Source organism: Thunnus albacares, chromosome 5 (assembly GCF_914725855.1).
Source record: "Thunnus albacares chromosome 5, fThuAlb1.1, whole genome shotgun sequence".
NCBI classification, from domain to species: Eukaryota; Metazoa; Chordata; class Actinopteri; order Scombriformes; family Scombridae; genus Thunnus; species Thunnus albacares.
This window is the reverse complement of record NC_058110.1, coordinates 29,366,107-29,388,587: the sequence shown is the minus strand read 5'-3', so window position 1 is coordinate 29,388,587 and position 22,481 is coordinate 29,366,107. Positions and strand designations below refer to the sequence as shown.

Here is a 22,481-nt window from a genome sequence, read left to right as displayed (position 1 = left end):
ATACATCAAATTATTTTGGGATTGAGGCTCAGTAAGAAAGTATCTGGGCCATTTTAGATGAGGTGATCTGTTGGCTTTCGCAAAGCAGTTAAGGGAGTGACCTACTCAAACATGTATTTTAAAAGGAATAGTTTGGGCAATGCTTCCATTCAATAACAGCCAGCAGCCGGTAAAAGACTGGAAACGGGGGAAAACAGCTAGTCAGGCTCTGTCCAAAGGTAACAAAATCCACCCACCAGCACTACAAAGCTCATTAATGAACATACACACAACTTGTTTGTGTAATTTGTACAAAAACTGAAGCGTAAAAACCTCAGTTTGTTTTCTTTGCTGGGCCATTTCCTGGCTAGGAGCCGTGACTCTGACAATTTGGCATTTTCTAGTTCAGTTTAAACAAATTGACATGTTATCTAGTGAGCTCTGAAGTGCTGGTAGGAAGGTTTTGTTACCTTTAGACTAGGGATGAACGATTCATCGAAATTTTGTCAATGTGGCTAATTGGCCTCCTGCAGTACTCAAATCACAGGAGGTGCAATATTTGTTAAAGGCAATATGTGTCTCAAAATACCATTTTAAATGAAATATTGTCGTCCTGCAGAGATGTCCTGGCCTACACATCATATTATAAACATCTTTGTTTGGTACAGATCCTCACGAAAATCACACCATAACCAGTTTATTATGTTTTTCAATGAAAATGAGAGTAATGATGCAAATATTATCATTCCCTCTAATATCACAAATCATATCACAATCTCTATATCAGTCAAAATAATCTCAATTAGGTGTTTTTTCAGAATCGTTCAGCTCTACTTCAGATAGAGCCAAGCTAGCTGCTATTTCCCTGTTTACAGTCTTTATGGTAAGATAAGCTAACCGGCAGCTGGATGTAGCCTCATATTGAACGGACATGATAGTGGCGTGGATCTTCTCATCTAACTTTTGAAAAGAAAGCAAATAAGAGTATTTCCAAAAGTGTCAAAACATTCATTTAACAGAACAGAAAGAGATCTATGAGACTCTAAGAGTGTCCATTTCCCCCTGATTTTAATTCATCTCAACCTCTTAATCTCCTAGTTTTTTTCCAATCTTCCTTTTGTCTCCTTCGACTCATCTGGAACCACCTCCACCCACTCATGCTCCTACAGTATGTCAAAGCCCACACGGCAACATTTGTCCCCAACACTTCCCTGTTCCACAGGCAGCACTGTGATTAGAAATGAAGAAGAACTTGGACAGGAAGTCAATCATCTTACTACGGTGCATAGTAAGAATTTGTTTACACCTGTTAGTGAGTGAGTTTATGAACTGGATATCTTTATCATCACCGCTAAGATGTGAAGCCCATTGCCACTAGGTTACCTAGGTTACAAAAGCAAACACCTGATTTCACTGAGACCTTTGACTAACCTTCCCTAGACTGGGTGTGACAGGCACGGCTTAGATGAGACAGACAGAGGACGTGACTGTAATTTCCTTTCCACTTAGCTCATCAGGTTCATTGCAAAACAGCAAATAAACTGTAGCACATTAACCAACAGTTTCCATTACGTTGAAACGTCACGGCGTTTCTCGTTCATGAGGAAGAAAGCATAAAGCATAGAATCAAACACCTAAATGTCAAATGGAAGATAAACAAATTGTGAGCAAATGAAGCTCATGTTAAAGCGCATGTGCTGTTTTATGGCCCAAGGACTCTCAGCTGTTCCCATCGCCACTTGTGACGAACACAGACACACGTTCGACAGCAGCAGCAGCAGCTATCGCTCGTCCTGAAAAACTACGAGGCATCTGTGGTATGCGCGGTATCGTGACTGCCGTGACGAGACCCGCACATGTTCAGCGTATTGTGTCGGTAGTGTGATAAGCCCTGCATTGTTCCTCTGTGGCGTATTAAAGCCTAAGAATAGACGGAACGGTTTACAAACTATATTGTTGAAATCTTCAATACTCTACTCTGCTCCTGACTTACATCCAGGTTTTTTTTTTTTTTGCTTCTGGGCTTTCCTCCGACATCAGCCTCATATCCTTTTTCTCTCTCTCTCTCTCTGCACCCCTGCTCTGCTGCTCCCATCTAAATATGGTCATTATGTGAACGGAGACTGATGAGCTGCGGTCATGTGTTCAAACAAGAAGTGGCGAAGAGAGAGAGAGAGAGAGAGAGAGAGAGAGAGAGAGAGAGAGAGAGGGAGAGATGAAGGAAGGGAGGAGAAGAAAAAGATAATCTTCAAGGGCTTTGGTCCCCCCCCCCCCCCCCCCCCACCAAGTCTTACTCCCTCACACTCAGTCTATCCCCCCTTTTGCACTCTTTCCCCATTCTCTCTCCAATCCTTTCAGGAGATTTCCAGTGGGAAATGGTGGAAATAAAGAATTTCAATTCCTCTGATGTATCAGCCATAAGTCACGCAAGGAGGAAAAACATCCTTTTTTTTTTTTCTCCAAATATTAACCAACTGGTAGTCGACTCAAAGAAGTGCGGAAACAGTCCTACTGAGACAGCAGAAAATGGACCAAAAAAGCAAACTCTTTGACTCGACATAAAGATATCAGAGATTTAGCATTAAAAAAAGCACATCAGAGAGGACTGCAATATCACACAGGCCTATATTTTAATGCTTCAGAGCAGCTATATGTCACCTACAGTGAACTCAAACACTGTGATAACAAACCCTTAGATTCACCCCTTTCTCATCACATTTCAAAGAGGCAGCATTTGATCTGCTCGGGTCCACAGAGACCTCATGCTTCAGTAACCGAGGGCTTTCACCGTTTAACTTCTCATCTACACAGCCGGGCAGCGAGAGAGGAATCTCTGCAGCTCTGAAATCTAAGGCCTAACCCGGCGGGGAGGAATATATACTATACACATATTTATATAACGTCTAGAAGAGCAGTTCTGCAAATCAAATGGAACAGAAAACGCTGGATCGATAGCGGCGCTAAACTAACCGTGGAGTTCAAATATGAAAAAGTAAGCCAGGTGTGCATGTGTGTGTGTGTGTGTGTGTGCACGTGTGCATTGTGGCATTCCCAGGTTTTGTTGCAGCAGTGCGACCGAGCCCAGTCACGGTTGAGGAATGCAGAGCGGAGGACAAGGCGAGTTTCAACTCCTCTCCCGCTCCACACAGCCCAAAGCAGGAATGTACGGGGAGCAGGTAGAGACACCGTCCTCCCAGGATGTTCCGATGCACAGGCTGCTGCCCCCCTCGAGCCACGCATGCCACCCACCCCAACGCATTCCCCTTTCACCGTCTGTCAGGGAACAGGAACGCAGCGTCAAGCAGCCACATTTCGCACAATGTAAGAACAAGAATGCGATTCAAGGTCGCAACACACACACACACACACACACACACACACACTGTGGTTGTTCATCCTACCGCGAAAAAAAAGCTCTGGACCAGATTGTGTTTACTGTCAACACAAAATTAAATTCATGCTAATTGTCATAGGCTGCGACTGATTATCAGCTGATTCTAGCATTTCTGTGTCTCCAAAAACACCTCCGTTATTATTATTATTATTATTAAAAAAACACATCCTCGCTGACAAAACAGAATATTTAAGTGTGAAAAAGAAAGAGTCAAGGCGAATCATCCTACAAAACATTCTCAGAGACGCTGACATCTGTGCTCATGTGCAGATGCAGTGGTATAAATAAAGCATAGTGTATCAACATTTCTATAGCTCAGCTGCTTTGGTTGAATTGAAAAAAAAAAAAAAGGCACAAAGATTCCAGTATTTGAGCTGTGCTTCCTTGGAGATAGACAAATAAGAGCAGCAGAAAAGCAGAAACACCCACCGGGGTTTGCCATTAAAATTTTAAAATGTGCCCATGTCACGCTTCATCATCAAAACATAACTGCTCCCTGCCATGACATTTCCATAACAGATTGGAGGGCGAGGCCCCCAACACTGTAGTGATTTCCTCCATCGCTTTTAAACCACCCCTTTGTTCAGCAGGCCCTGATTTCAATATTCAAATGCGGCTCGGCGGGGCGGCGAAGCTGCGAACGAGACGCTGCGAGGCAATCAGTAGAGAGCAGAGAGTCGCTGTTGTGGCTGGAGCTTTCATAACACACAGAAAGGGGTGGGTTCACTAAACTGGCCCCCGCCGAGAAAGAGGACGACACCCCCTTTGCCACCCCGTATCTCATCCTGACTCGCATCGGGACAGACAGGTTTGACTTCAGAGGTCAGAAACATGGATCCTGCGCTTCCTACAACCTCTCTGCCGGTGACCACTAGAGAATTGCAGGTCACTGGCACAGGTGTGCTGGCCTGAAATCAATGCAAATAGTCATAAAGTCATATTTTTAGATCAGAGATAAGCAGGGTAACAAACAGAGCTGAGATGCAATACAAAAAGGTGGCTGAAAAATACTGAAATAATAGTATAGCTTCTCATTTGAATTTGTGTTAACAGCCAAAATGTTTTGTTGTGTTTGTTGCATCAGTGTCCATCGATTAACAGCTAAAAATAGGAAGGAGAAAGTAAGCATATCTGGCAACACTAATGGGAATACAGTTTGAGCTGAAAGCCAAATTTTAAAGTGAGAAATCACAGCAGTTGGCAAAGTAATCACTGAGTCATTGGTATTGTTTAGAAACCTCCCACATATACTGTATATATTATGGTAATTCTGTGATATGAGACAGTAAAAACAACCTTTAACAAAAGATGCTAGACCGGGAATCTAAACTACTTACATACACCAAGTAATTTAAGTGGTGGCATGACCATGGAGGTTTTGAAATGCCTTGTGTGACTCAGTGAAAGGATGTGAAATTATATCGTGTACCCGCATCCCTTAATGCATATTTTGGTTAGGAAATTCTACACAATTATGTTCCTGTTATATGTTTTGGGTCGGATTGTAACATCTGCCTGGGCCAAAGGTTGAGTCTGACAGGGTCCATCATCTCCGCGTGTACATGATCCGCATAAAAAAAACTCCCCGTTCCAAACATATACTGCAGTGATTCTCAGAGGATGGCGAGCCTCACGTTTCAGGAGGGAGGGGTAGTGTTGGTGGTGGTGGGGGGGGGGGTGGGAGGGGAGGGGGGGGGTGGGGGGAGCAGCATGTGCTCTTCCCAGCATCTCATCATCCTGACCGGGCTCGCACAGCTGCGCCTACACAAAGCCACACATAGAGGCATCTTTCTAAATGCCAAAGACGTTTTTTTTTTTTTTCCTGTCACAAGGAACATGCACAGAGCGATGGGAATGAGGGTGTGAGAGTGATAGCTTTTCCACAGAGGCAACAGTGGGTGGATTGAGTGGAGATGCATGGCCTGTGTCACACTGGCCTGTTCCCAGAGTAGGGGGGACAGGAAGTGGCCAAGGATCCTGGGAGGATACAAGTCCTCCTCTGTTTGTCTGTATCAAACCACTATCAGATACTTCATTCAAATGGCCGACGAGCACAGGCCCCTCTGACAGAGAGCTCGGAGGGAGAATGATATGTCAGAGTGCTTCGGCTCTGCATCCTTATTATTCGACCGACTTTACTGCGTGCAATGGACGGCTTTGTGGCTTGATGTTTAAACGATGTAGTCACACATTTCTCTCTTATGGTCACTCATTCAGGTAGTAATCCAATATACCGCGGGCTGTAAAGTAGAACTAGCACAGAAGTGAAACACACGACCTTGAGGTTAACGTCCAGCAAAGTGCACACTATAAAAAAAAAAAAAAAGGCAACATCAAGGTTCTACCAACTAACACAAAACTAGGCCACTGACACATAAAGCCTAAACAGAGAGAGACAGAGAAATAAAGCGTGACAGGACGGGAGAGATGTGAGACCGAAAGAGAGAACGAGAGAACAGGTGGCACTAGCATTCCCATGCCCGACCGTATGCTCTTGAACATAGCTGGGCACTAATTAGCAGCATATCTGGGCCAGAGCGACAGAAGTTTAGTATCTGCCACATGAAAAATTCAAAGGCCTTTGTCAGCGGGAAACCATCACAAATCTCATGCCCCCCTTTTGTGTATACAATCCCTCTCTCTCTCTCTCTCCCTTTGGAGTCTATTGCACATCTCATTGGCAAACTGAAGAGGGGTTGATGCTGGCATCAGACAAGTGTTTTGTTTGTTAAGTACTCCAAAGCCAAAAGGGAATAATGTGTTGTTTCAACAAAGCAGAGGCGCACAACCACTACTACTACTACTACAACAAGAGACCCCGACTCATTTACAGTCATCCTCCGTCCTGCTGTTTGTGAGCCCTCTTTTTTTTTATTTCTGCTCATCTGGCCAATAAGCAAGCTCCTCTTTATAATATCATATACAAACTACAATATGTCCTCCATTGCTCACTTGCCAATTAATCCTCATCTGACCTAAAGTAAAGTGGGACACTCGCTAGATCAAATGATGATCTCAGCAAACCGCCTGCTAAAGCAGAGTCTGTTTAGTACAACCGCTCAGTTCGCTTCAGTGCGGTTCAATACGGAGGCGAACACACACACACACATCACTATCGAAAGGCTTGGCCGGGACGCTTGAGAAACAGTCTCTCGTTAGACCACCCATAAATGTCTCCTTTCCATCCTTCTGAATAGGTGTACAAAGGCAAATTTTGAAAGTGGAAGCGACTTGTCTTAAAGCCACTGATTCTCCCCGGGCTGGATGGCTGCGGAGGAAACAAGTAGTTCATTGATGCCAGGCCCAGTGTATCACCCTGACAGACAGACCACTCCACTATAAGGGTGAACAAAGGGGCCAGTCCACAGCCGTGTTGCCAATTAGCAGGAATTTCGGCCTCAAGAGCCACTTTCCTACCAATCTCATCAGGGCTGACATAAACATCTACGGCTTTCACTGGAAGGCATTCATGGGATTCCAAGGAGCATTAGGTCCCCCTCTGTGGAGCCTGAAATCTGGCAAGTAAGAAAAGTACAATGGACCCATCTCGTACCACTTTGAGAAACACTTCCCACTCGCTGGTTGGCTGCATCTGCCGGCGCGGGATGCATGCTAATAGGTGGCTGAATAGGCGGCAACATTTGCCTCATGGCTATAAGGTGAAAGTGTTTATGACAAACTTTGAGAGCAAGTTAGATGTGTGGATTGAGCAGAATGTGTGATAAAAAAAACATGCAGCAATCATCAGGCATGTTTGTCATTGGTCCAACACTAAATTTAAGCATATTGAATCCATGGGATATTATATGTTTTCGCCCGCCTGCTGCCAAACATCCTAATTCCTTCAGGAAAACACAGAAAAAAAACACACCAGCCAAATCTGTGGAGGATTAGTCTAATGCACTACTGATAATCAAATAGAAATTTTCATTTAAAAAATATCGATGCCTCTCTCAAATACGTCTCTGATGAAATGTTTCAGACTTCAGACGGGATTACTGAGACAGAAAAAGAACCGAGTCGGAATCCGCTGCAGGTTTTAGACACAATATTTAGGTTTGAGGCAGATCAGAAGTCTGAGACAACACACCGCAGTAGTGGTACAGCAGGTTTAAGCGTGTGTGTGTGTGTGTGTGTTTCGAGAGTACAAAGTGTTTTATCTCAACTGTCAAGATAGCGAATGTGGCACACGGCCACGTTTAGCACAAACTGATATTTAAGTGTCTGAGAGTCGATCTGGTCTAGACGTTAAACCCGGGTTGAATTTTCTAGATGAATGACTAAGTTAAAGGATCTGTGAGGTGATCCTGGATCAGCAGTCTGGCGCAGAGAGTCAGGACTGATGTGTATAGTATATACAGGGCCAACGAATGGTTACAATGTTAAGACATTATGGAAGAACAGGGACTGTATCTATACGCTCAAGGACACAGCTTTCCTCGATAAATCACAGACTATGCAATTACTTTGAGGTGTGTGCATACCTTGTCTTTTCTATTATTAGATACCACCACATTAGAGTCAATATTTGGCTCTTTTTAGTCATACTGAGTGGGAGAGACTAATCCTGAGCATATGACAAGCCGTGTCCTTAAAGTGTGTGTGTGGGATCCTGGGAGGAAGGAAAAATTGTGACATCCTGGATGAACAAGCAAAATTATTTACAGTGTTTATTTATAAAGTCATGCAGTTTATCTTTATTAAACCTACTGATAAAGCAGGTAGCTCATAAAAACAGGGCGGCTACGGCTGCCAAGTTTCGGTTTATCGTGTGAAGACTTCCACCAAGGGAGCCACTTCCCTTACAATCGAGGATCAGCTGGGTGAAAAGTGCTTCAAAGTTCACTAGATAAGCACTGGTAGATCAGGAAGTGAACAATATACAGCCTAAAACCCAAAGCTGCAGTTTGTATTTTGGAAAAACTTTGATAAAACACAGACTTGTATAGTTGCAACCAGTGATTTTGGTGGATTACAAAGTAAGAAAACTACAGTGTGACTCCCAGCTGCTGGTTAACAATTATTATGACTATTATTACATATTATTATATCCAAATATCTTACATACTGAGCAGGAAGTTCAGTATAGGTCATAGAGATGTGAAATGAGAGTAAAAATTAGAGTAAAAGAAGCTTTTATCTCGTCAACACATCCCATCCATCCATCCATTATAGTAATTTGCTGCACTGTTGGGATCATTCATCTTTAATTAACCCCTTGTCTGACCGCCTGTCATTAACTGAAGTCACTAAAATAACAAGTTTACTTACCCTGACGCGCAGGCTACCGGAGATTTGGCGTCGTCGCTCTTCTGCCGATCAGACAGGAGGATTTCGCATCAAACCATTAATGAACTGATTAAAGAGACCAAGAAGCTCACGGATCCTAAAATCGGGGCTCGGAGCGACAACAGCAGCAGCAACAGCAGCAGCAGCAGTAGAGACAGTCGGTGCCTGATCGAGCGATGAGGGATCCCATTCAAGCGGAGGGGCGGCCCGGTGAGGTCATGACGGGGAAAGCCTCCGAAGCTAAGAAAACATTTTTCATTCACAAACGCTGAATCAAGTAGATTAAAGCAGAAAGAGAAATATAATCGGTCTACTGGGGATGTAAGTGCAGTTTTCCGTGTGGCAGCAGCCGACAGTCTGCCACTAATAAGCGCAGGAACATCAAGTCATGATCAAAACACCGGGATGTGATGTTAGAGGCAGGCGGAGACTCCAGCGTACTGTCTCTGCTCTGATTGGTGGGATTGTTTTTAATGCATAATTAACCTCTGCTTTAGTTGAATGGCGTTTTACGGAAGCTCCTCCTCACCTGAAGGTGCAGGTCTAAACGAGACTCGGTGTACATATCACTATAATAATGCGGGCTGTGCTGGATTTTTTTGTTTGTTTTTGCGCAACATTCCAGCCATGAATAAAATCTCGGTTTTTGAATTGAGAGGCTTTGATTCTTGCATTCAAATGTTGACCTCAAATCTGAGCTTCCTACTGTAGACATAATGTCATTAATAGAATTTAAACAAATGAAATGCAACGTATGGAGATCATTTTTTTTACTATTTGTGTGCTGATGTGAGTGAATGTGAGACGAAGTACGAAATAAACAGGTTTTTCTTCTTATTTAAATGTGTGATAAAAATCAAAGATCATGTACTGAAGGTTTTGTTGTGCTCTCATTTCACTTCTGTCACACAATGCTGCCACCTACTGGTCAAATGCTCACACATGCATGAGTTGTAGACACATTCTTTTTAGTTTTACACACGAAACTCTAAGCACTCATAGCAACACCATAGTGCTGCATAGAAGAAAGTATTGTCTTTTGCTGTATTACTCTTATCATCAGTGTATCATAAATCAGATTCTTGTACTTGTGTGCTGTTTATTGCTGTCAGTAGTTTAAGGAGTATTCAGATCTGTTACTTAGGTAAAAGTCTTGGATTCAAAATCTCTTTAAGTTAAAGTACAGAAGTATTTTGCATTATAACATTACATTACATTTATTTTTCTCATAGTGTAAAAACCTGTGGATATATATACAGTATATACTGTTTGTATATATAAATGTAACTGGTACCTTAACCTTTGGCGGTTGAAGTAGGCAGATGTAAAGAGCAGCACTTATGTGTTTTTTGTGATCTTGCTGCTGCTGATTATTATTTGTTTGTTTGTTTTTATTGCCCCATGTGCAATTTTAGTAATCACCTGTTTAATAAAAAAGAGGTGATCTGTTGATTTGGCTCTTTAATGAGATTTTTGTTTTGGTGAGATTTATAGAGAATATGTGGCAGCTAAGACATTGTATCCTTCTTAATAGGACACTTCTGTTATATGAATTGAATTTTTTGAAATGTTGTCTTTTTGAATTTGTTGAACCATATATCATGATTTGTCATGTGACCATCCTGGACACTTAAATAAACAAATCAATCATTAAATTAACAACTTTATATACTGTTGGGTAAACCTGAAGGGTTTTCTGTTTAAAATCCTGATCTGAAAAGTGACTGCAGCTGTCAGATAAATGTAGCGGTGTGAAAAGTACAATATTTGCCTCTGAAATCTGGTGCAGTTGAAGTGTACAGTAGCATTAAATAGAAATTCCTTAAAATTATACTTAATGACATTACCATATGTATATGCTGTCACTGCTATGGGGTGTTTGCTATGTTTGGACTATCTCTGACTGTTTATATTGTCTCCAATTTTGTGCTCGCACTGCAAACCGAATTCCCCTCTGGGATAGAAGAGAAGTTAAAAGTTAAAATGAGAAGCAACAATGAAACAATAATATGCACAAAAGAGAGATTTCACTTTAAATCCACTTTAAGGAGAGAAATGTAATTATAAACAGCTATGCACAGCAACCGCAGTAATTACAAGCACAACAGTAATGCTATGTTCAAAATGTCCAAAAGTATTCAAAAAATTGCATATGGAACCTCAGGGAGCAGAAGAAGGACAAGTAATACATCAGCATTAATATGTTGATGCCGGCAGAGCCAGAGGGGGGAAATATTAAAGAACTCAACATGTTTAGTAATTCAGAAAATAATTGTTAATGCTTCAGTGAGACTAAAGGTCACATTTTTAGCTCTTTAGAAATTCCATTTAACGTTTAGGATTTAACAAAAGCAGAGAGCATCTTTCATTAAATTACACTCCCAGGAGCACATGACATCAACAAATCCATTAAAACGTTCAAAAGTGTTTTTAACTAAATCAGAGACAAAAAAGACTATGTTTTTGGATCATATGAGCACTCTTCAGTTATTTTACTGTAAATTTCACGTCTGAATTATATGACCGTTATATGGCTGATATATATAATTAATATGCTCATTTATAGTGTTTTAATTTGATATTCTGTGACCATGGTATGATGCATTTTTTCCATAGATAATTAACTTTTGAATGGAAACATTTATTTCTAATCTTCTCCTCATCCTCTTCTCCTCTCTGTGTATCCTTCATGTCTATCTAGAAGTTCACTGCTACACAGAAAGGCTGCATCTATGGGAAGAAGAGAATCCTTTTCTCCTCTTTATCTTGCTTTCTTATCCCACCATCCTTCTCTGATACTTTCTTTGTCTTTCTCTCCTCCTTACACGTTCACTCTCCACTGTATCCTTCCTCTTCTTCTCTTTCAGTCTTTCATGCCCTGTCCCGTCCCACGAGTCTCAGTTGTCCATGTCCCTGGTGTCGGACGACCCTATTGGGAAAAGCATATCACTCTCTAAGGAGAGGTTGCTGCCCAGGCTGGCCATGCGGCCCCGCAGCAGAAAGTGTGTCCTCCTCTGCAGCAGCCTCTGCTGCTCCTGCTTCAGCTCCACGTAGGACCTCGAGAAGGTGTGGAAGATGGAGGTGACGGGGAAAGCCATGAGGAGGATCCCACTCAGGATGCTGCTCAGAGCCACCACCTGACCAGGGATGCTCCTTGGCACCATATCCCCATAACCCACTGTCGTCATGGTGATAACAGCCCACCAATAGGTAGCAGGGATACTGGTGAACTCCTGAGTGGCGGCCATTTCATTCTCAATCAAGTACAGCAGGGGGGAATACAGTGCAATGGCCACACACAGGAAGAGGAGGAGCAGTCCGAACTCTCGTGTGCAGCGGCGTGCTGTTAGTCCCAGAGTCTGCAGGCCCAGGGAATGGCGAGCTAGCCGCATCACATAGAGGATGCGCAGGGCTCTCAGGACGCGCAGCACTAAGCCCACTTTGTCCAAGTAGCTGCTGCCAGAGCCCAGCCGTTTCTCCCCTTTAGAGGTGCTGTCCACCAGCAGCGTGATGTAGTACGGCAGGATGGCCACCACATCTATCAGATTCAGTGGCTGCCTGAGGAAGGTCAGCTTGCTGCGGTCTTGAATGAAGCGCAGGGTGAACTCCAGGGAGAACCAGGCCACACAGACCGTCTCTACAATGAAGATGTTGTAGCACATCTGGGAGCATGTGCCCTGATAAAGAAAGAAACAGAGCATCAGCATGTGTTAGTGGCGGCTTTTATCACTAGAGGGAGCCACTTCAATGTGGAAACCAAGATCTACAATCACTGTTATCACTTTGGGATGTTGTAGCATTTAACAATCCAACTTGCAAAAATATTTCTTCAATCAATAACATAAGAAAAAGCCATCATAGATCAAATGCACAGCCAAACTTTCTTTAAATATTTGGGCAAATGTAGAAGCAAGTGATGTTTTAGTCAGTTGTGATATACATGTATAATGTGTGATTTCCATAAAGACATTTAAACTGTTCTCTCAAAACCTCTAAAATGTTCCTGCTGTTCTTCATGACACACATTTTAAGCTTTTCTGGAAAGGAGGTTGTTGTTTTTTTTGAGAAGCAGTAATGACTCTGATTCAGTGCGTGGCTGAGATAAGGCTCAAAACATTTCAAAGCTCATATTACATGGCACAGAGCCTTTGAATGCAATGCAGATATCAGGAAAAAATATCATTATGAAACACACTCCCACAGAAGGGGGAGATAGTTTGAGTTCAGCCTTCCAAGCACCTAAAAACTCCAGCAATAAACTTGTTCTCAGTCAGAGACGGTAACACTTAAAACACTTTTAATGCAACACTCTGCCTGTGATAAATTCAAGGTGGTGGAGTTGTTAGAATGTGATTACTTGCACTTTTAATTGAACAGCTTAATTCAGCCATACTGAGACACTGAAGTGTGAAGACAAAACAAGCGTGTCAAGTCAAATATGATACTTTACCTACATCAAATCAAGTGAAGTCATGTTATTCCTTTTTGATGTTCCCAGAACATCAATGCATGTGATTTTGTGATAGTACAAGAGATGATGTTTAGCTCATCCTACATTTAATTGCTTTATGTACTGGAGCGCCAAGAAGCCACATGACTAAATGAGACATATAGAGTCACAGTACAAAGTTTAAGTCAGGTCACTGGATCTGAAACTTGAGATTTTGGTTCTGTCCTCCTCCCACCTACCACACACACAGTATCTGTACTTGAATTACTGAGTAAAAGTACTCACATTATTTCTAAAATGGAAACTAAAGTAGTTGCAGTTTTACTCTTCTTCCTTCCAAAAAGACAAAAGCATCTGAGAGAAATGCACAACTCCATAGAATATTTTATATGTGGCTCAAATATTCCATTTTCTTTTGATTTGACTAGAAAGAGGCCAAGGTGCTAATTATAACAGTGATTGAAGTCAGACATAATAATGAAAGCATTTCATGAAAGCAGACTGAGGCGTCTTCAAATATTTCTTCAAATCTGGCAAAACAACTGGTACACACTGAGGCTCTCTGCAGTCTCCCGTTTCTCACTGCGAAGAGAGGTTTTCAATGACATGACAGACGAGACATGCCGTTATTAGGATTTCTTAATGACTGCTTTTCAAAGTAACATGTCAGTTTATCTCAGTTTGAATACGGCTCAGCTGAGGATTGCAGAGCAATCCGTTCTCAACACGGTGTCGGGTTCAAATGTTCATTGTCAACACTGTGGTGTCTCTTTATGAGGTGAAAAACAAGGAATACAAGACACATTCCCAGCAGATGATAAAGACGTGTTGTGTCATGTCTTATTTTTTTGCTTTGCCTCATTGACATAAAAATGCTCATTGAATTATTTAGGTATTATTAGGCATCCATGGACCAAACTGACTTAACATAAGCTTCATCTTGGCGACATGTTTTGTATGCAGTGACTTTTTTCACCACTATGTGATTAGTTTAATGCTATTAGTCTACTCACCGCCTCCTCCTCTTCCCTCATAGCAGGCATGGTGCTGATGGATAGGTTGATGGCAGTGATGGTGACAAACAACACTGACAAACAAGCAAAGATCTTCCCCGGGAGGCCGGAGTGAGGCCTCTCCACCATGTCTCTTAACTTTCCCATGCATCGATTTAGTCTGGACTCTGTTGGATGCTCCCTGTGGCCACTGTCTGAATCCAACAGATCCTCCAAGAGTCCCTCCTCCTCCTCTTCCTCTGCTCTTTCCATGGCTTCAAACTCCTCCATACGCTGCAGCAGGCGCCGGCGACAGCACCACTCCAGGCTCTCCTCAGGGACTCCCCAGTAGAGCAGCTCCTCCCTGAAGGAGAGGGCGCACATCTCCCTGAGGGACCGCAGCTTACCTGCCCTCAAGAAGGTCAGGATGGTGCGGAAGGCACAGGGGCTTCGGTCGAAGAAGAACTCATTGTTTGTAACGTCATAGTCATCACAGATGCGCATGATCTCATCAAAGCTGCTGCAGAGGTGCAGCTGGCCCAGGCGAGACAGGGGGAAGTCCTCTAAGGTGGTCCAAGGCAGCTGGTAACGCAGGCCACCCACGTTGATGATGGCGTGGAGTTTTCGGGCGCTGGACAGTGGTGCGTCATCATGGATGGTGCTGAGTTCAGGGGCACACTGAGCCCTCTTGTAGAAGGCTCCCTTACGAGCCTCCACTTCCTGTAGGGGAGGCGGGTTGAAGGAGGTATCAGAGACACAGCTCAGGACACTGTAGTCATAGTCAGAACCATCACCCGCCAACAGGGTCATCTTTACTGGTCCGTTACATCCCTGTGCTCAACCTCCCACCAGCATGCCGTCACCTTCAGAGGGAAAGTAGAGAATGAAGAAATTTAGATATAAAAGGTAAATGTTGCATCCGAAACATTTGTTTGTAACAATTCAGTGGAACAAGTTTTACTGTTTATGTTGTATTTTATAAAATTAGTTAAATAAAAAGAAGTTTTCATTTATTGAGGAATATCCTTTAATAGATAAATATATGTACAGTAAGTAGACTGTGATTGACAAGGACTGTGGGAATGAGTTGCAACAACACTGACACTGTTTATTTAAAGATCCCTTCCAGACATGTTTTAAGACACGTAAAAACACTCTGCATCTCCCACAAAAAAGTTCAATTACCTCGTTCAAAATTCTCAAAAAAACAACATACTTCTTCTCCCTCACTGAAAAATCCAAAATTAATATGAAAATATTTTTTCTTTTCCAAAGTTTAAGTGTTGGACACAAGATTTCTGGAGGCTTCAAGTTGCATACTGGACCACAACTGGCCTCCAAACTAGTTGTGATGTCACAAATAATGTTTGCAGGTACTCATCTTAAAGTGAGATTTAAGGGGAGCACAGAGAAACTTCCACATTCAGCAGATGAAAAACGTCTTCTAGTGTCAAAGTCTGCACATATTTTGCATAGTGAAGGTCAGACATCTGAGTAACTATAAGTGAAATACATTTTTGAGTGGATGGGGACTTTAACATTATGACACTACTTTCAAAATTACCACTAAAACATCTACAGTTGTTATCCAGAGGTTACCCTTTCACCCGAGAATGAATACAGTGCAGCATTATTGCTGCAGGAGGCATGTTGGTTTGCATTTTAATTCAAATAGCATTATGAGAAGGTATAGCTCTATGTAAACAATTCCTGCCTCCAGAACAACAAACTCATTGAAGAAATGTAATGAAAGCATAAAACCTGCTTTAAATATTCCACCACACAAAGCAATTTCTGATATTAATACAGCAGGGAGCTTCCAGTAAGCTACATATTATCATTAATGATTTCCGCTATGCTTATTACTCTCATTTTATTATTCTGTCAGGCACCATGTTGCTCTTTTTCCTGATCACTCTTTTTTTCTTTTTGACTCCTTTGGCTGTTTTTTTTTTTTTTTTGATTCTGCAAAGTGCTCTGACACTTGCATGTGAGAAAAGGATGGCTGCCTGTGAACTGTAAATAACTTACAATATGCACCATTTGTCCAACATTGTCTAAATAATGATGGCTGATGATTGACTAGACAATCCTGTTTCAGTTATTGTATCAAACTTGGTGGTCACCAGTTGGATGGGTTGAGAATTTGTTTGTTGGTCTTCCAAATGGAATGTAAATCCAACCCTGAACATCAACAACTTCCTACAAAATAACCTAAAATAAATAACTCTTAAACAAACTGTATTTTCCTTATGTATTAAAGGACCAATGTGTAAGTTTTGCTGCAGACTGCAATCAACTGAATACCCCTCCCCTCACCCTTCCCCTTCTAAGCATGTAGGAAAACCTTTTGCAAAACCCTCTCCAGAGCCAGTGTTTGGTTTGTCCATTCTGGGCTACTGTAGAAACATGGCGGTGCAACATGGCGCCCTCCGTGGAAGGGGACCCGCTCCCTCTGTAGATATAAAGAGCTCATTCTAAAGTAACAGAAACACAACAATTCTTATTTTCATGGGATTATACGCTGATTAAAACATACTTATGAAAATTATATTCCATTTCTGCCAAGTCCGTTCCGTTTGATGCCACTAAATTCTTCACACTGCACCTTTGAGTCTTCTGGAAATCATTTGGTTAAATCTTGCTTGTGTTAAACTTGCAGCATCTAAATAAGCAGCAAGTAAATATATATTTAAATGTCAAACTATTCCTTTAATCTTGTACAAGGGCCAGAGGCTGACAAAAGAGATGACACTGCTAACAAAAAAGTTGTAAATATTTTCAAAATTCAAGTCAAAGGCTGGAGAGTTTTACTGCAAAAGAAAATTATCTCTGCACTTGTGTCACTAATCACTCCCACGAGCCAACCAACTGAAAATGAAATTAAGGCTTCTTTACGTACAACCCATATCCACAAATTACATTATAAAACAGCATGTCAGTGCTATTATCTTAGCAGTATGAAAATGCCATTTATGCATCATTAAACATGATCACTGATCTAGATACATCAGGCATCGAGGGGATAACAATTCACTCCCAACAGTGTGCATGAGCATCTGTTCCCCACAACAGCCTGGGAATTATAAATAATGGCCTGATGTTATACGAGCTGTTGTTAGATAATTCACTGATGTAACTGTTTTGCACAGCTACTGAAGAAACTATATTTAAACACTGAAAAAAGTGCTTTTTAAATCTCTTAAGTGGCTTTAAAACACATTTGTTTCAGTTAGGTGTTGGCTGAGGTGTGTGTGCTGACTTGCAATCAAACTGTTAGGTTCTATTGAGTGCAAACACACACTGACGCCAATATTTCCAGTATTTGTTCTGGGTGTTGACATCTTTTTGTTTTCTTTGTACAAAAACTAAATAGATAGATCAAAAGAGAAAGAGAGACATATAGCAAAATCCAAAAAATGAGAAGGAAAGAGAAAATGTTTACTGTATATCACCAGTGAGTGCAGTGAGGTCCTTGTGGCCTGTGTCCAAACTAATTTAATCAATTACAGTAATTTAGGGGGAGGCAGGTTAGCCAGTGGGGAATTAAAATGTCAGTGCCTGGATTTGCTGAACCACTAATTCTGGGTCAGAAAGGAGGCCTTGGCTTCTAAAACGGGCATGTGAATGTGTCACTGAATGGTTATTAGGCACCTGCACTGCCAGCCTCTGTCAGCCACTGATTACAGTTAGCACCATCTTCCTCCCATGAAATTAGAGCATGGGAGGAATTAACCTACGCTACTCCCTGATGTTTGCTTCATTTTGGACATCTTTGGATAGTTCACGTGTGTAAAGTGCATCGAGGTCAGGACGTTTCACTGTTCATGTTTGTAGGACAATAAAAAAACAAAGAAGAGAATAAATATTGTCTATTAAATCAACACTAGTGCCTATCAACAAAACCAAAACACAAGAATGAAAATTATTTCTCAAAACTGTGTAAAATCCCTCCTTTTTGCTGCCACAAATCTGTAAATTCTCACATTCTCCCTCCATGCGATGGGGGTTATCGATACGCCTACAGTGCATCACCAGTGTGGATGTGCACAGGCCTACAGCACTCTCCTACTAGATTAAATCACACTTAACCCCTTGAGGCTGTTTGATTTCTCACATTGCCTTTAATCGATTGTGCTTTTGCCTCTCCACAGTCACAGCAAAAAAAAAAAAAACTTGTTGTTTTTTCTCTTCTCCGCTTTGTTGTGCCTCTGATGCCTCCTCAGGGGGACAAAGTCTACCTCGGAAGAAGAGTTGAAACACTGCAAAGACAGCGAAGGCTTTTCTCCCCACCAGATCGTCTGAGGTCTGGCCTCTCTCTGTGCCAGCGTTTTCACAGCTAAGCCACAGGGCATGTTCTCCAGATTGCCTGGTGAGTCACTGGGTTGTGAGTCACTGTTGCCTGAATGCATTGTGCATGCATTTCCCACAGTGCCCTCCTTAAGAGCCAATGGAGAGCTTCACTACCACTAATATTGATTGAGATGATTTTAATAAGCACAATAACAATAATGATCACTGCAAGGTAGAAACAGAGCAAATTTCCAAAGAATTCTGAAGTGTTTAGACTTTAAAAAAGGTAATTTTAAAAAAAAATCTGTCTGCAGAGGATTGTGTGAAACCTTCCTGTTCAATATCTCTCTGATTGATACAAATCTACTATTTAAAAAGAATAACATTTTTAGAGTAGTGTTGCATTGTACGAGCAGGAAAGAATAGCTTATTTATCAATGATGACTATTTATAGCTTCCTTTCTGCATATTGGTGTTGTGCAATTTATAAAGAATTCAGAATTGAACAGATTATTCCAATCTGTCTCTGAATAATTAAGGATTTGCACTTCATCTTGACTCAGTCTGTGAAACACATGGTAATTCTATGACTGATCAGTATTCCTGATGAAAATCTGAACCTCGGAGACGTACAATTAACGTGAAACATATGTAACAGTGGGTCATTCTTATTTGGTGACAGCTGTTCAGATTGCACAGTGCTGTCTTATTTTCTTGCCCGTAGCCTGACAACCACACTCAGTAAATCAAATAAAACAAATCAATCCTATGCAGTAATGTACCATTTTAAAATAAACGTTCTTTATCTGGATGAGAATGATAGATGTCACCTGAAAATGGAGTCTATCCTGTACTCTCTCTCTCTGTCAGGCTTAACGACCATTCAAGCCACACGATGTCCCTTTGTTCTCCCCAACAAGCAATTCTCCTCCTATTCCCTTAACAGCTCACTGTTCTCTAATGGACTATAAGAGCCCCAGTGTTTTCAGAAATGGACCTGAAACCACAAGAGCTGCCAAGACCCAACTCTCTCTCTCTGTCTCCGTCTCTCCCCATCTCTCTCTGAAATCTGGTTAAACACTGAAACAAGCGAAGACCTTTCCTTACAGTAATTCCAGCAGGAATAGTTGTAAACAAAAATGTTTCTTTTTTGTTGTAAGTGGGTGGTATTAATGCATACTGAAAACCCTGGAAGAAGCTATACAGCGCCTCCAGGGCAATAATTGTCTCCCTATCTCTGTCAGTGGTCCACCACAATGAGCTGCTCTGTTTCTGAGGTGCAGAGAAGTAAACTGCAGAGATAATACAGCTCCATAACAAGCCATGTTAGCACTAATGGTTGTTCATTTTATGTTCTGTTAATCAACTGTAATGCAAACCATGTGCGTGTCTAAAAGTGTAACGGAAACGATACATCTTTCTAACACACTGCCCTTCGTTTTAAGCTTTATGATCATATTTGAAATACTAAAAAGACAGTAACCTTTTCAAAATGCCATTGAAGTTTGTTTTTTTTCCACTTCCCTCTTTGAGTTAAATGTCTCCCTAACAAAGAGCAAATGATAATCATCACACCTCTGTCGTTTCCCCGTCTGTCCTCTGTCTGCCCGTCCTCTTAAAGCACTCTGTCCTGCAGACAGGGTGTGATCTAACCCACCAAATCCCCACATTTCTGCATCACTGCCTCACATTATGCCTCAGCACTCCCCATCCTCTTAGCCTTAGAAAACTCTGACATATGATATTTACTCAGCCCCCCAAAAAAACATCTCACCATCACCTCAACTTTACACCTAAACGCTGACATTCAACATATGACAGCATGTTATTTTTAATTCCTCTTCTTTCCGTAGCATCCCAGGCATTTTTCATTCCTGAGTGGATGATTGTACACTCTCAGCATCCGTGAGTGTTCGACTAACTTGATTATATAAAGATTGCATAACATTAAGTTCTCTGCATTTTCTGTGTGCATTAACCAACACTCACTTCTCATCTTTTGATGCCCTTTTCCTGCTGGGCTGCAATCATCTGACCACCTCATCGCTGTGGGCTATGTAAACAGTTTCTTTTTCACAGGCAGCTGATAAAAGTGTTGCTGAGGCCAGGCATGCGTGCAGGCAGGAATATCCTCGTACGGGTGAAGATGTCCAGGTGACTGTCTGTCACTCTGGACAGAGTGTTTCAAAGGGTATCTGCACCAGGTCCCGGTGCAGGTCCCTGCGGGATTAGGTGACAGAAGGTACAAGAAGCAATGACTGATCAAAGATAGGCGAAGGGACTCGAGGAGAGAAAGAAAATCCATTCTTAACACTATTACACACCGTGAGTGAAAAAGTGCTTTAGTTGATGAGATGGAATAAATGGACCAGACAAACAACCACACAGGGCTTTCTTTTTGGCCGGGTTGATGGATGTGTGAGCTTACATGAAGAAATAGGAAATAAGATACATCCCTTGATGGGCAGTAAATGTTTGGTGTTGGGTGAAGAAAATGAGGATGTGGCATGTGATGCCATATAAACAAGGTGCACTTTGCAATCAGAATTTGGTGATTTTTTTTAATTAACTGCACATTATGGATTGGTTAAAATCCTTAGCTCAATTTAAACAGGATATAAAAGAAGCAAGAGCTACAGTCTAAGCTTTTGATAGACTCAAAAGTCTGTCAAAAGCTGTGATTGCGGAAATCCAGAAAAGAACTTAATCCTATTCACACTTTCAAAGCACATCCCTGACTTCATTTGTTTTGAGTCTGAACCCTGACTGAAGATCTCTTTGTGTACTCTCTGGTGCTCTGGGAAATGGTGTTGCTGATGGGACCGTGACTCTTCGATCTGTTCTAACGACACTGGAGGATATCTGTCTCACATTCTTTACACATAAAAACACCTGGGAATAGCAGATTATAATTACTTTGCTGGCCCTTTTTTTTGTGGAGGGGAATGAGATAGTCACTATTAGCTGTTAGAACAGGAAAAAGTCATTAGTTCATCTCATTATAGACACAATTACCTGGGGGAGGGAGAGAGGATGATCTATTACGTATCATATATCACTGATCCACAGTCGAAGGCATTTGCATTGCGGATTCATAATCATATTATGGCCCATAATCTAACATCATCTTCAAAGTGAGAACATGTGCTGTATTGAGAATGATCTACTCTGGATTCACTGTAATGTAACATCAGCCGTGATTCACTGTTTGAGGACCTGAAGTGGCTCTCAGATCCAGAAAGTTTCTCTTACATTAATTTTCATATTTTAAAAAGTGGTTGCAATCGGCAAAAAAACCCAAAACACTATATATATACAGTATATCCCTGCCTGTATGACAGCATGACAGAGATAATGTCTCTCTACAACACTGAACCTTGTCTCTGATGAGATATCAGTAAATGTTGACAGATCATAACACGCTGCAATGTAACTGCAGCCTTGTTACCATGGAGTACGTGCAGTGTATCCAGTATGCAAATCACTGTCATCCGTTAAAGACATATTGTAGATGGGTTGATAGATCCAAAATAAAATAATAGTCACTTTTAATCAAATGTGGACTCTGCAGGAAGCCTCTAATCAGCTCAGTCTTATTAAAACTGACCCTTCTGCCGCACCTTTCCAGTTGGTTTTTAGAAAGAGACTGACTGCTTGCTTGCACAGATCTGATTATTTCTGCAAAGTGGGAAATAGCACTAGATAACACAATAGAGATCTCCAATAACAGTTGCAAAGTAATTGGATTATCCAAACAATGCTCCCAATATCCACCCTGCAAAATCAGCTGCAACAGTGTCAGAGTCAGCTCTGTCATTTCCAACTTCTTACCATGAAAACAAACGCTCCGCTGCATGTCACAAACTCTCAAAGTCTGACTTAGAAACGGAAGAAAGAAAGTGTGGCGTACTGTACAAGAAACCTCAAGTTTGAATACATAAAAAGAAAGAAGCGAGATACTCACTGTGCTCTTGAATCAGTTACTCAGCAGCTGTTAGTTTGCTGAAGGCGCTGAGATGAACGCACATGAAGGAACATGTGAAATGTGTTTGAGCTTCTGCTGCTGCCTCCTTTAACTCTGCTC

The 22,481-nt window shown here is 41.7% G+C and overlaps 2 protein-coding genes and 1 long non-coding RNA gene across 4 annotated transcripts in view; 1 reads left to right on the top strand and 2 right to left on the bottom strand.

Moving 5' to 3' along the window:
• Positions 1-9,293, bottom strand: part of src (v-src avian sarcoma (Schmidt-Ruppin A-2) viral oncogene homolog) — a 24,318-nt gene extending 15,025 nt beyond the window's left edge. Inside the window, exon 1 of one of the 2 annotated variants that reach the window (XM_044351284.1) lies at positions 8,645-9,293. The gene's annotated coding sequence lies outside the window, so the exon portion shown is untranslated. The remainder of the gene's footprint in view (positions 1-8,644) is intronic. The other variant, XM_044351285.1, reaches the window with a different exon arrangement.
• Positions 1-14,239, top strand: part of LOC122982184 — a 23,766-nt gene extending 9,527 nt beyond the window's left edge. The window contains exons 2-3 of the long non-coding RNA XR_006403415.1: positions 3,035-3,300; positions 14,152-14,239. This is a non-coding gene — a long non-coding RNA (uncharacterized LOC122982184). The remainder of the gene's footprint in view (positions 1-3,034; positions 3,301-14,151) is intronic.
• On the bottom strand, positions 10,710-22,481 carry kcng1 (potassium voltage-gated channel, subfamily G, member 1). Its single transcript, XM_044351286.1, has 3 exons — positions 22,362-22,481; positions 14,126-14,967; positions 10,710-12,339 (listed from the first exon to the last, which is right to left on the bottom strand). The coding sequence occupies exons 2-3, from the start codon at positions 14,912-14,914 to the stop codon at positions 11,560-11,562; spliced, it is 1,569 nt and encodes a 522-aa protein (XP_044207221.1). The 5' UTR covers positions 14,915-14,967; positions 22,362-22,481; the 3' UTR covers positions 10,710-11,559.